This window comes from Triturus cristatus, chromosome 3_1, assembly GCF_964204655.1.
Source record: "Triturus cristatus chromosome 3_1, aTriCri1.1, whole genome shotgun sequence".
NCBI classification, from domain to species: Eukaryota; Metazoa; Chordata; class Amphibia; order Caudata; family Salamandridae; genus Triturus; species Triturus cristatus.
Window position 1 is genome coordinate 727,659,772 of NC_140583.1, and position 12,728 is coordinate 727,672,499.

At 48.9% G+C, this 12,728-nt stretch overlaps 1 protein-coding gene across 2 annotated transcripts in view; it reads right to left on the reverse strand.

Moving 5' to 3' along the window:
* GATD1 (glutamine amidotransferase class 1 domain containing 1) overlaps positions 1–12,728 on the reverse strand; it is a 100,680-nt gene that overhangs the window by 56,663 nt on the left and 31,289 nt on the right. For both annotated transcript variants that reach the window (XM_085644865.1, XM_085644866.1), the window contains exons 3-5: positions 8,331–8,436; positions 4,575–4,682; positions 161–255 (exon numbers count right to left, since the gene is read on the reverse strand). In XM_085644865.1, coding sequence (XP_085500991.1) covers positions 161–255; positions 4,575–4,682; positions 8,331–8,436 — 309 coding nt within the window. The remainder of the gene's footprint in view (positions 1–160; positions 256–4,574; positions 4,683–8,330; positions 8,437–12,728) is intronic.

The window sequence follows — 12,728 nt, forward strand, 5'->3', positions numbered from 1 at the left end:
GCTTCCCAGAAGTCTTCCAAGTGGTGTGGTATTGAAGACTTTACAGAAGTCTAAAGTGAAACAGCCATCAGCCTGTCTTGATCCATTTCCCTGATTACAGAGTCAACATAATGGCGCACTCTCCCTAAAGTAATGACTCATTGCTGGTGGGATCTCCTACCCCAGTCAGGCTGTATCCTTGGAATAACCAGGACCTGTTCTCATCTGTTGCACAGCACAAGGCAGCGACTCCATGTCCAATGGCACACATGGGCTCTGAGAAGAGAAGGTGATCAAAAAAGGACTGTAAATCATATATAAACACCATGACAGAAACTAGATGTTGCCTATTTTCTGGCTGTCATTCTGCTTACAGAGGAAGTGGTGCCAATTATCTTGTGCATATAGATGAGGTTACATAAACGGGGGGGGCCGTGGGGGGGGGGAGGGGTTCTATTTTATCCATCTGGCATTTTAAAGGTTATTACCAGTTATAGGGAAACTGGAAATAGTAGCAACCCCTGGTCATTTCCAGAAAATGAAATCCTGATATGCTGCCAGCTATCTAGGTGAAAGTTGGAAACCCCAAAGTGATGACCAGATGAGGACTGACTGGAAGGATTTCTAGGAACTCAAAACTCATAAACGTTCTCAGTCTATTATCAGTGGTTAGTGACTATTTCTCTAGGATCTTCCCCAAAGTCTTGCAGAGGGAGGGCCATATGACCAGTCGTACAATTCAATAGAACAGGTACACAAACAAGTTTCTCCTTAAACAAAAATGAGCAAAGCCAAGGTCTCGCCTATGGGCGAGCTATTGGCTTTGTCAGTCGGTTAGAGGTGGTGAATGGGATGACGTGTTGGGGTGGCGAACGGGCGTGCGGGTTGGCGTGGTTGACAGGAGGGGATGAAAGTTAGGGCGGGTGGGTGGGAGTTGAAATGGGGATGGGGCAGGAGCTAAAAACGGGGACAGAGCAGGTGGGTGGGAGCTGAAACGGGGATGGAGCGGTTGGGCAGCAGCTGAAACGGGAGGGGGCGGGTGCTGAAACGGGGAAGTTGCTAAACGGTGACCCTTCAGCTGAAACCGGGACGGGGTGGATGGGTGGGAGGTGAAACTGGGACTAAGGTGAAACACGGGACGGGTGGGTAGGCTTGAGCTGAAATGGTGACATTGCTGAAACAGGGAAGGGGCGGGAGCTTAAACGGAGACAGGAGGGTGGGAGCTGAAATGGGGTGTGTGGGCAGGTTACTGAAATGGGGACGGGGTGGGTGGGAGCTGAAACAGGGACAGGGGGGGTGGGCGAGAGCTGAAACAGGCACTGGGCGGAGGCTGAAACAGGGACAGGGCGGGAGCTGAAACAGGGATGGGGCGGGAGGGCAGGAGCTGAAACAGGGACAGGGCGGGTGGGCGGTAGCTGAAACAGGGACAAGTGCTAAAACCTGGACGGGTCGGATGGGCAGGAGCTGAAACAGGGACAGGTCAGATGGGCGGTTGCTGAAACGAGGACGGGCGGGAGCTGAAACTGGGATGGGCGGGTGGGCAGGAGCTGCAAGTGGGACAGGGTGTTTGGCCCGGAACTGAAACAGTGACGGGCAGGTGGGCGGCAGCTGAAACGGGGACAGGGCGGGTGGGCAGCAGCTGAAACGAGGGCGTGGCGGGAGCTGAAACGTGGACGGCGCGGGTGGGTGGTTGCTAAAAAGGGGATGGGGCGGGTGGGCAATAGATGAAACGGGGAGTGGGGTGGGTGGGCGGGACCTGAAATGGGGACAGGAGGGTGGGGGCATATGAACAGGGAAGGGGGACCTTGCTGCAACAGGGACTGGGTGGGTGGGCGCATGCTGAAACAGGGATGGGGAGGGTGGGCGGATGCTGAAACAGGGATGTGCTGGGTGGGCGGATGCTGAAACAGAGACGGGCAGGTGGGCAGGAGCTGAAACAGGGACCGGGAGGGCAGGAGCTGAAACAGATATGGGGTGGGGGGGCGGTAGCTGAAAGAGGGATGGGACAGGTGGGCAGGAGCTGAAACAGGGATGGGGTAGGTGGGAGCTGAAACAGGGATGGGGCGGGAGCTGAATCAGGGACGGGCGGGAGCTGAAAAGTGGACGGGGCAGGTGGATGGTAGCTGAAACGTGGACGGAAGGGTGGGCAGGAGCTGAAATGGGGATGACGCTGAAACGGGGACAACTGAAACCGGGAAGGGGCGGGTGGGCAGGAACTGAAACGGGGATGGGGAGGGTGGGCGGTAACTGAAACGGGGCGGGTGGGCATCAACTGAAACGGGGACGGGCGGGCAAGAACTGAAACGGGGATGGGGCGGGTGGGCGGCAACTGAAACGGGGATGGGGCTGGTGGGCGGTAACTGAAACAGGGACGATTACTGAAATGGGGATGGGGTGGTTGGGCGTGAGCTAAAACAGGGACATGCTGAAATGAGGGCGGGGAGGGTGGGTGACTGGGGACTTGGCGGGACGTGAAACAGGGACGGGGCAGGTGGGCGGTAGCTGGGACGGGGAGGGTGGGCAGCTGAAATGGGTTGGTGGGAGCTGAATCGGGGACTTCGGGAACTGAAACAGAGAAGTTAGCTGAAACGGGCGACGCTGCGCGTTGACACGGGTACGGGTGGGGCGTTACCTGAAACGGGGACAGGACAGGTGCTGAAGCGGGGATTGTGAGGGTGGGAGCTGAAACAGGGGCGGGTGGGCAGTAGCTGAAACAGAGACATAGCTGAAACAATGACGGGCGGGTGGGCAGCGGCTGAAACAGGGAGGGGCGGAAGCTGAAATAGGGATGGGACAGGTGTGCATAAGCTAAAATAGGGACGGGCGGGTGGGCAGTAGCTGAAACAGGGAGGGGAGGGAGCTGAAACAGGGAGGGCGGGTGGGCTGGAGCTGAAACAGGGACGGGACAGGTGGGAGGGAGCTGTAACCGGGACAGAGCGGGTGGGCTGGAGATGAAACCGGGACAAGGCTGGTGGGTGCTAAAATAGGGAAGGGGAGGTTGCTGAAACGGGGTCTGGGTGGCTGGGAGCTGAAACAGGGGTGGGTGGGCGGTAGCTGAAACCAGGACATAGCTGGAACAGTGACTGGCGGGTGCTAAAACAGGGAGGGATGGAAGCTGAAATAGGGATGGGGCGGGTGGGCTTAAACTAAAATAGGGACAGGAGGGTGGGCGGTAGCTGAAACAGGGAGGGGCGGGTGGGCAGGAGCTGAAACAGGGAGGGGTGGGTGCCGAAACAGGGAGGAGCGGGTGGGCAGGAGCTGAAACAGGGAGGGGCGGGAGATCAGAAGCTGAAACAGGGACGGGGCGAGTGGGCAGGAGTTGAAAGAGGGACGGGGCAAGTGGGCGGGAGCTGAAACCAGGACGGAGCAGGTGGGCTGGAGGTGAAACCGGGAGCTGAAACCAGGACGGAGCAGGTGGGCTGGAGGTGAAACCGGGACAAGGCGGGCGGGTCCTGAAATAGGGATGGGCGGGTGCTGAAACAGGGATGGATGGGGTGGGTGGGTGGTTCCTGAAACGGACAGGACAGGTGGGCGGGAGCTGAAACAGGGACGATTGCTGCAACAGGAGCAATTGCTGAAACAGGGCATGGGTGGGTGGAGACAGCTGAAAAAGGGATGGATTGGTAGGGGAGCTGAAACAGGGACCGGGTGGGGGGGTGGGTTCGCTGAAACAGGGATGGGGCTGGTGGGGGGAACTGAAACAGGGCAGGCCTGGTAGAGGGAGCTAAAAGGAGACTGGGGGGTGGAGCTGAAACAGGGACAGGAGTGAGAGCCAAAAGCAGCGCTGGCAAATTTTGTCAGACCAGCCCCCTCCCTGCATAGTCTGTCTCAGGCAGCTCCGTTCGGCTGCACTGAGGCTGTTATTTTCAATGCACTGCACTGCTGGCCTGCAGTAGGAGCGGCCTTGAAAAGTGAAAAACGGACCCCTTAAGTGAAATCGGCCCCCTGGCCTCCAGCCTACTGGGGAAACGCCTGATGCCCAGTATGGCCAGTCCGGCCCTTGGTCGGGGGAAGCTGAAACAGGGACGGGAGGTGGGGAAGAAGCTGAAACGGGGCATGAGAGGGGGAGAAGATGAAACAGGGATGAGTGGGTTAAGCTGAAACAGGGATGGGGAAGCTGACGCAGGGAGGGGGAAGATGAAACCGGAAGGGGCCGGTGGAGGAAGATTAACCAGGAAGGGGCGGGTGGGGGAGCAAGAACGAAGCAAATGAGAGCAACGCTAAAACTAACCAATTGTAAGCTATGGGTGGGCTGTAAACCCACTGTTTTGTAAACAAAATGTCTTACAAAGACAAGACCTAAAAAGTAGCTACGTCCATAAAGATATAAAGCTTCTACATTTTATATTCAATTATGCAAAAGCAAAACCACCTAAGTAAATTTTTTCTAGTTAGATAAGTGATCGTGCACTACTGACGTACTACACTAGGCAGTGTGTGTAAGATTCGAGCAGTACACTAATAGAAGCAACAAAGACTTGTAATACTTGGTACATAACAAAGGGAAGCAAGTTTTAATAATATTTGCATTAGGGGTGATCCATTAAGCCTCTTTCATCTCCTCCTTATAAACCAGATGGAAATGGGTTACTTACTTTTCTCTGTGCTGAAGTGTTGCAGGATGCGTGCAAGGCTGCCGCTGTTTGCCAGATCTGACATGGCACCAGGGCAGTTGGGGATCAGCAAAGCATGGTACCGGGCACCTAGTAAGAAAGCAGAAAATGCTTCACAAGCAGGTCTCTTCCCACAGTGAGCAAGATCTGAACTACTGAACAGCGAGCTCATAGGGCCTTACGCTGAAACTCTATGCAGAAAAAGTTCAAAACATTTGTAACGTGTGTCTAATTGTTGTAGCATGGGCAAAACTGCAAAAAGAAGCAGCGTCCAATGGCCACACATTAGCCTGATATCGGGTAACAGTAGAAGGACAAGCATGCCCATTCAATACACCCTTTTTTTTGTTGCAGATTTCCATTTGTTCAATGCGTCTAAACATACTAATTTACTCTGGCACTTCGTCACTGCCAATAATCCTATTGTTACAAACAGTTTGAGTTTTACCTAGTACCTACAACCAAGAATACCACAGGCACATATGATGGAATAGTAAAGCATCTCGAATACAGAAGGATTACAAGGACTATTATGCAGGGAAGAGTGTAGGACGAAATAGGACAGAAATTTGTCACAGAAACAGAAAAGCTCAGCTTTTTCATTTGAGATAAGTAGTAGAATACAAAATTTCATTATTCTGTTGCTTACATGGTTTTCGAATCTCATGGTCTGAAAATGTTTCAACTGTCAAAGACAAATTAGAATGTAGCATTTCAAATGCACAATATGGTGGGATTATTAGAGACCAGTTCAAATTATATTTGAGAGTTGCGCGGAGGGAGTATGGTGTTCCTTATCCTGATTTTGGGCAGAATGTGTGAAATTTGTGTAGTTTGATTTTGGGGAATAACACAAAATTTCATGGCAATGACACAAAATTACGTGGACTGCAAACACATCATTTAGCACTATATTTGACCCTAAATGTGCCCTTATGTCAGTTTTGTGAGGAAGCATTTCATGTAAAAAGCTCAAAAAACAATTCCGGCGAACAACCATTCATGTTCTGGCTATCTGTGTTGTTCCTATACTCCTGCACTATATTTTTTCCGTAAATGGAGGGGTAATTACGCAACTTTAGTAAATGCTGGCATTTGGCATAACAAGCGAAATTTCCAAAATTGCACAAATTCTGCCAATATAATTTAAATGTCACTGGGCCTACTTTTGTGGAGTGGTCGAGGCACATTCTTTTCTGGGAGAACGAATTTATATTTTGACTGAACAATGGGACAGGGTCTTAAATAATTAAAGACTCTCTGGCTCACGTGGTGACGTCTGGCTCTGGGGTTCATAGACTTCAGTAGCAGGAAACACAGGTAATAAGCAGGGAACATAGGCACAGCCTCTGGAAGAGGTCTGCAGGAACCCTGAATAAAGGGGTCTGAACCCCTGGCCAAGAGGCAGGAAACACAGGTAATACGCAGGGAACATGGGCACAGCCTCTGGAAGAGGTCTGCAAGTACCCTGAATAAAGGGGTCTGAACCCCTGGGCAAGAGGCAGGAAACACAGGTAATAAGCAGGGAACATGGGCACAGCCTCTGGAAGAGGTCTGCAGGTACCCTGAATAAAGGGGTCTGAACCCCTGGGCAAGAGGCAGGAAACACAGGTAATAGGCAGGGAACATGGGCACAGCCTCTGGGAGAGGTCTGCAAGTACCCTGAATAAAGGGGTCTGAACCCCTGGGCAAGAGGCAGGAAACACAGGTAATAAGCAGGGAAGATAGGCACAGCCTCTGGAAGAGGTCTGCAGGTACCCTGAATATGGGGTCTGAACCCCTGGGCAAGAGGCAGGAAACACAGGTAATAAGCAGGGAAGATAGGCACAGCCTCTGGAAGAGGTCTGCAGGTACCCTGAATATGGGGTCTGAACCCCTGGGCAAGAGGCAGGAAACACAGGTAATAAGTAGGGAAGATAGGCACAGCCTCTGGAAGAGGTCTGCAGGTACCCTGAATATGGGGTCAGGTCTGAACCCCGAGGCAAGATGTGCAGAGGCACACTGAGCATCTCCAGGAGCGGTTTGCTGAAAACGTCTGTGGTGTCTCTGGTGGAGTCCCAGTGGCATAGATAGGCAGCTCCAGAAAACATTTGTCTGGCCACTTTGGAGGGCTTGTGCTGATAACAACTTTGTTGTCATTCTGTCAAATATACTTACATTTATCCTAAAGAAAACATTACTAAAATGAATGCAAATAAACAGCAAAAAAAAGTAGAAAGACAATGTTTAGCCATTAACGTTTTTGGCGAAAACAGTTTTGATGAGGAAAATGAACAATTGCCCTTTTAATGCAAATTATACCTGCTCAGAGCGTGAAAGGTACAGTAAAATTATGACAAATGTGTAAGGCGCAGATAAAAGGAGGACCCTTCGCTTCTCCATGAAAATGAAGTAAGTGCCATCAAGACAGGGAGACCAGGTAATACCTGGACATCAGGGGTTATAGCTACACTGCCTAATAAATGCTCATATTGAGCAATCTCAACGATGAAAAGAAGACACCAAAAAGGATATATATTGTTTTTTAAAAGGAGGAAATCTGTAGGGAACCGAAGCATGGAAGCAAGACGCCTACACCGTTTTGAGTGTTAAGAACGACAATATAGAGATAACTGTAATAAAACAGGGACATCATGATATAAGTAACAATTTAAAACGCATCACTCTTAGAATAATAACTAGTGAAACAGACAGTATGCTTGAGGCAATGCTCCTCAATGCACCTATTATTGTGTAAGAGACACCAATGGACCCCCTTCTGCCTTTCGTGTACATCCCACAGAGATCCTTCCAACACAGATGAGAGGTCGCCTGCCAAAGGCATGGTTGGTGTTACAGGGACATTTTGGTACAGAGAATAACCAAGACATCTAAGTGAGCAACACTGCAACCCTAATGGTTGCACCAAACATTTGCTCTGGTACACACAACTTCTAAACATCATACAAAACACCATTCATATCGCCATCCTTCAAGTTATGTTCTAGGACCTTCAAAGTTTGACATCACACGCATGCGCTGCATTGAGGAGCAGGAAAACTACTTTCCCAACGCAATCAAGTAAATATTCAATCACTTTTTTTGCCAATGCATCTGCTAGTAGGTAGGGAGAGGCAGAGTGCTGTCGACTGAAACTCAGAGCATAAGAGTGAACGGAGCAAGACTGTGCTTGTCGGACACAATACTTTACAGTCAACTGGGGTAACCACATTAAAAGTGACGGTGCAATTGTTTTTGGTTTACTATTTGGACAAATGAATTTGTGATGTAACAAAATGATTTGCCAATACCTGAGAAAATACATTAGCCATCAGTATGTATTTTGGCTGCGGATGTTGGAAAAAGACTTTCATTTCTGATTTGACTTCTAGTACTCACTTCTGCACAGTTATAGCAAACAACATCTTATAAATACATATTTCTAGTATTATCTAGAAACATGGAATGTCATGCACTGCTCTCTTCGGAAATATTCACAGAAAAAAATCTGCATCGCTGCAAGAGCTTTCTCTGTTTCAGAGCAGAGTAATGAAAGGCCCCCCGCTCGCTGGGGGTTCAGTTAGGCTGATCGTCTTTCTAACCCACAGGTTGCCCATTAAGGTGCTCAAGCCTGTTTTGATTTCACTTTAGGTGGGATATCCCCTTTACCTAGGCCAAATGCTACACTGCTATGCTGGCAGTTCACTGTAACCACGAGGGGTAGAGAAAGGTAGTCTGCACTGTTGATACACTACTCACCATCAATCGACTCCAACTTGGCTGGGCTGGCATATGGTTTCAGCTGGAAGTCCTGGATCCAACGTGAGTTGCCCTCATTCACATCCACAAAGTCAATTGGCTTTCCCTACAAAGGATAATAAACAGAGACACACACGGATATGTTTGATGTCAACAGTTTTCAACTCCAACCAAACACATTCATGCTAAACCAATGTAAAGCAAGGCCTGCTGATGGACATAAGGTTTAGTGATGCACAGGGGCCAAGAGAACAGACTTCTTAGGATAATCTGAGGATTATGACATGCAAAGTATGACTGTAGGAAAACAATCTTTTTCACATGTACCCCTAGTTAACTGATTTAACTACATAGCGGGAGTTTTGGACCCAGGGGCAGGTGGACCACTAAACACAGTTGGTGCCTTTTCCTAAACAATAGTAAGAGTTTTGGCTAAATAACTAGCCTATTTGACTGTTGTGCAAGCTAACCATAAATGAAAACAGTGAGTGTAGGTTTTGTTAAATGCTTCTTTCCAGTACCATGTGGGGAAAACACCACATAGACTGAAAAGAAGCAATGTTACACTGCTGGACAGACTTCAGTGCTGAACTGCCAAGTGAACCAGATGTTAGCACTGAAGTACTAAATCTGTCATTAGGCGAGTCATCTCACAAGGTACCTTGCAAATGTAATGTGTAGCTGCACAATGGTTTTTGGGACAAAAGTCCCAACTATGGGCTGAAAAAAGGCAGAGCCCAGCTGCTTGAATGAGCTGTGTGCATTATACTTTATTGGTATTTGTATAGCGTCTTCTCACCCCTTGGCAGGACCAAAATGCATTTTAGATGGTCACGTAAGCAGCTACTCCAATTGTATGATTTATATTATGCTTTGTATTCCTGCCAAAGCTGTGAACATCTCTAATTTGTATTGGGTTCCTGGGTGCCCTTCGGAGTGCATGGTTAATAGTGAGTTTGTTTTAGTTTGACCTCTATGGGAAGTGCTTGGTGAGGTTTGGAGATACAGTGTAGGCACGGTGTGTTGAACACTACTGTGCATAAGCATGTTGAGAAGTAATGTAGAGCAGTATTATGGGAGGGGCTGCAGCTAAAAGAGTGTGAGAAATAGAACAGAGACGTGCATATACTGACTAGTTTAAGTACAGACTAGCAGACTGTTAGATCTTTATAAACCTTTCAATCTCAAGCTGGTTGCTCATTATCATTATTTTATTCAGCAGCGTGTTCCAGGGCGTGCAAGTCTGTTGAGGAGAGATGGGTTGCTTTCTTTGGAGCGCCCGATAGTCAATGCAGAAAGCTTTGAATGAGATTCTTCTAGTAACAGAGAGCCAGTGCAAGGCCTTGAAGACAAAAAGGGGTTGGTTGTGCCGACAAACAGTAGCACTTGTCTTGCTGCCCCATTCTGCATCCGTTGTAATTTGCTGAATAAGTGTCTTGTGAGCCAAATGTAAAGCTCACTGGCATAGTTGTGTCCTCACAACACAAGAGCTCTAGAGGCTGGAACCCTGGAGAATGCGAAGTGGCTGTTGCCCTCAAGCTTTAGGTAAGTTGTGACGTGTCCGTGTCTGATTGTTTTACTAGCTTTAGGAAGAACTGTGTGCTGTCAAGCTTGAAAGTGCTGAGGTTTTCCAGAGTGGAGATAGGTGAACATTATCAAGTGCAAGATGTGTCTGCAGAGCTCCAAGCTGGGGCTGCCGGCATGGCTGTTTCTTACCTATAATTTTCATCTGGTGATGCCAGCTGTTACTCTGCTATGATAAGGCAGCGAATGGGATCCAGTGGAAACCATGGCTGGAAGGGATGAGTCAAAAACCTCACAGGGATCTTCAGAAGCACAGGTCCCCCACGCCCTGGCATGTGGCTCGCTGAACCCGAGATGACCAAGCACAACTGCCACTAGCGATGCCATCTCCACTTTGAGTGATTGGCTTGGAATTCAATGTGTTGCACCCTCGACCAACGAAGTGGCATGTGAAGGTGTGCAGGAGTGGTGGGAGTGCTCCCATGGATCTAGCTTTTGAACCCTGCCTGGGAAAGGCCTCACCCACTGCTTTGGGGAATAGCGAAATACGACTGCAGCTTGTGGGAGTCAGCCGGATTGCGCTTGGTGGTGTGCTGCCTCATCACCAACTGGGAGGTGGCTCTGGAGATTTTTCATGGTCCATCCTTCATGACTGATACTAGTGAGAGAGAGAGAGAGAGAGAGAGAGAGAGAGAGAGAGAGAGAGAAGATCAGCAAGGCCTGAAGCTCACGCCTGGAGCATGAATCCCCCCCCTTCCATGGGGCTGAAAGAGCGAGATGAGACCATCTATAATTTAGCAACTGGACTACAGCAGTTCTACAAAGAGTGGGTCAGGGCTCAATCTGCGCTGCTTGCTAGTTTATTAATTCCTGGCAAACCTATGACATTGATAATTCGAATGAGAGCCCCAATTCAGATGTAATTCTCTATAGCCAGATCCTGTGGTAATGAGTGCTCCTGGAGGGGTTGTTCTGACGCAGGCCCAAGATCGCTAACCTCACTAGGGATCCACGAGTTGATGTTGCTTGCACATTGACCCTCTACTCACCTCACAGCTGGGGGGTGTACAATAGCAGCTAGCAAGTCCAAAACTCTGAGATACATCTATCAAAATTCACTTATAATCCTTGAAATCCAATAGGAGAGTTGAGGCGGACTGTTCTGCTCTCTGGTGTGAAACCCCACACCAACAAGCACCCTCACGGTAGGGGAATATACAGTTCATCATGCAGGAATTCAAGAAATCACTACTAGCCATGAGACAGGACTAATAAATCCTTGAAAGATCATGATCATTTCCTGGAAGAAGTAGAAACTCATTCAGATCAGGTGGAAACGAACATGGGTGAACAGGATCATTCCCAAGACAAACTGGCACAGTGAGCAATGCACTTGAAAAGTAAACATCTGTTTCTCCTGGAGAGGGTTCATAACGGAGAGTACAAGATTAGACACAATAACAGCCACATTTGTGAAATAAAATATGAAATCCCCAATGCTGACCTGACATCCTATGTCCAACAGCTTTTCTGACATATCTTGCAGGACATCGAAGATAGTAACATTATTCCAGGCCTCGCTCACAAGGTCTGCCGATATATTCAAATTGAAAAATATCTGACTGCTGATCATAATATCCCTTTATCAAGATGTATAGGTGGTGACACCACTGAGAAGTGAAACTGATCCCCACACACCTGTACAGCATAAAGATCCACTACACGTGGGGCTTTTCCTTCCGCATAATGTTTCCCTTAATGGAAAGGCACAGTCAGCTCGACCTGCGTAGGGGGTAAAACAAATCTTATTCCTGAAAGACGACGATCAAGCCATGGAACAATCTATACCTCACAGGCACATCTGAATGTAGGAAATACAGAGAGAACAGCGAGCGACCCATGGTAGAGAAGACAAGTAAAGGATCCATTCCATGCCTATCTGATGAAGACTGATAAGTATTCTTGGTTGGGGCAGTTGTCCTGGTTCCCTAATTGAATAAGCCAACTGTATTGGTTTGCTTCTTGCTTAGGCTACTGGAGGAGCATTAGACGACCTAAGCGATACACAGCACCACTTGTTGCGACTTCACATTTATGAGCCTAGGTTCTGTACAATTATGCTACGCTGGGGGCCCCAAAGACACTGAGGGAGGTGTTCCCTTCACTTAGATATGCGAAACTAATGTTTCAATTGTTTTGTTGCTTATACTTGTAGCATGATTTGGCTGCTTTTTTAGGTCTCGCTAGCGTAGGCTGCGCACATGCGCAGTCTCGCTGGCGAGATTGAATGTTTATGGGATTTTTTAGTAAGGGGCATTGAGCCCCGCCCCTCTTTCCCATTGGCCGGCGTCACCATTTATGCTAAACAGCGGCCAGCCATTGGGAAAGAGCTGTTGGTGACGTTTTTGCTCTGCTTTTTGAGCCGTCCCATTTGGACGGGCTCGCCTGCCTTCCTTCTGCTGCAAAAGGTTTCTTATCTTTATGGGGACAAACACATGGCCCCATAAAGATAAGAAACCTTTTAACAGGCGCGGCCGTCCAAGTGGGATGGCAGAAAAAGCCAAACGTCATGGCGAGCGCTTGTTCTGTGTTGAGGCGAAAGTGTTTCGTTCACGTTTTCAAGCAATTCACCTTTTCACTTCACCACCTCCCTTCAACTCCGACACCTGCCTCCCCCTCATCCCCCACACAAAAATGTGAAGTTAGCTCAATGTAATCTCTTGTGTTCTGGTGAAGGCTGCCCGAGGCATCACACAAGGCGCTGCAGGCGGCAAAGTAGTGTGTAATGAGGGATTAGAAGGGAATGAATGGGAAAGGCTGCTCCTCACGACTGCCTCCCCTCCTCCTGTCCCACTGAAATCTGAAGTGTTGATC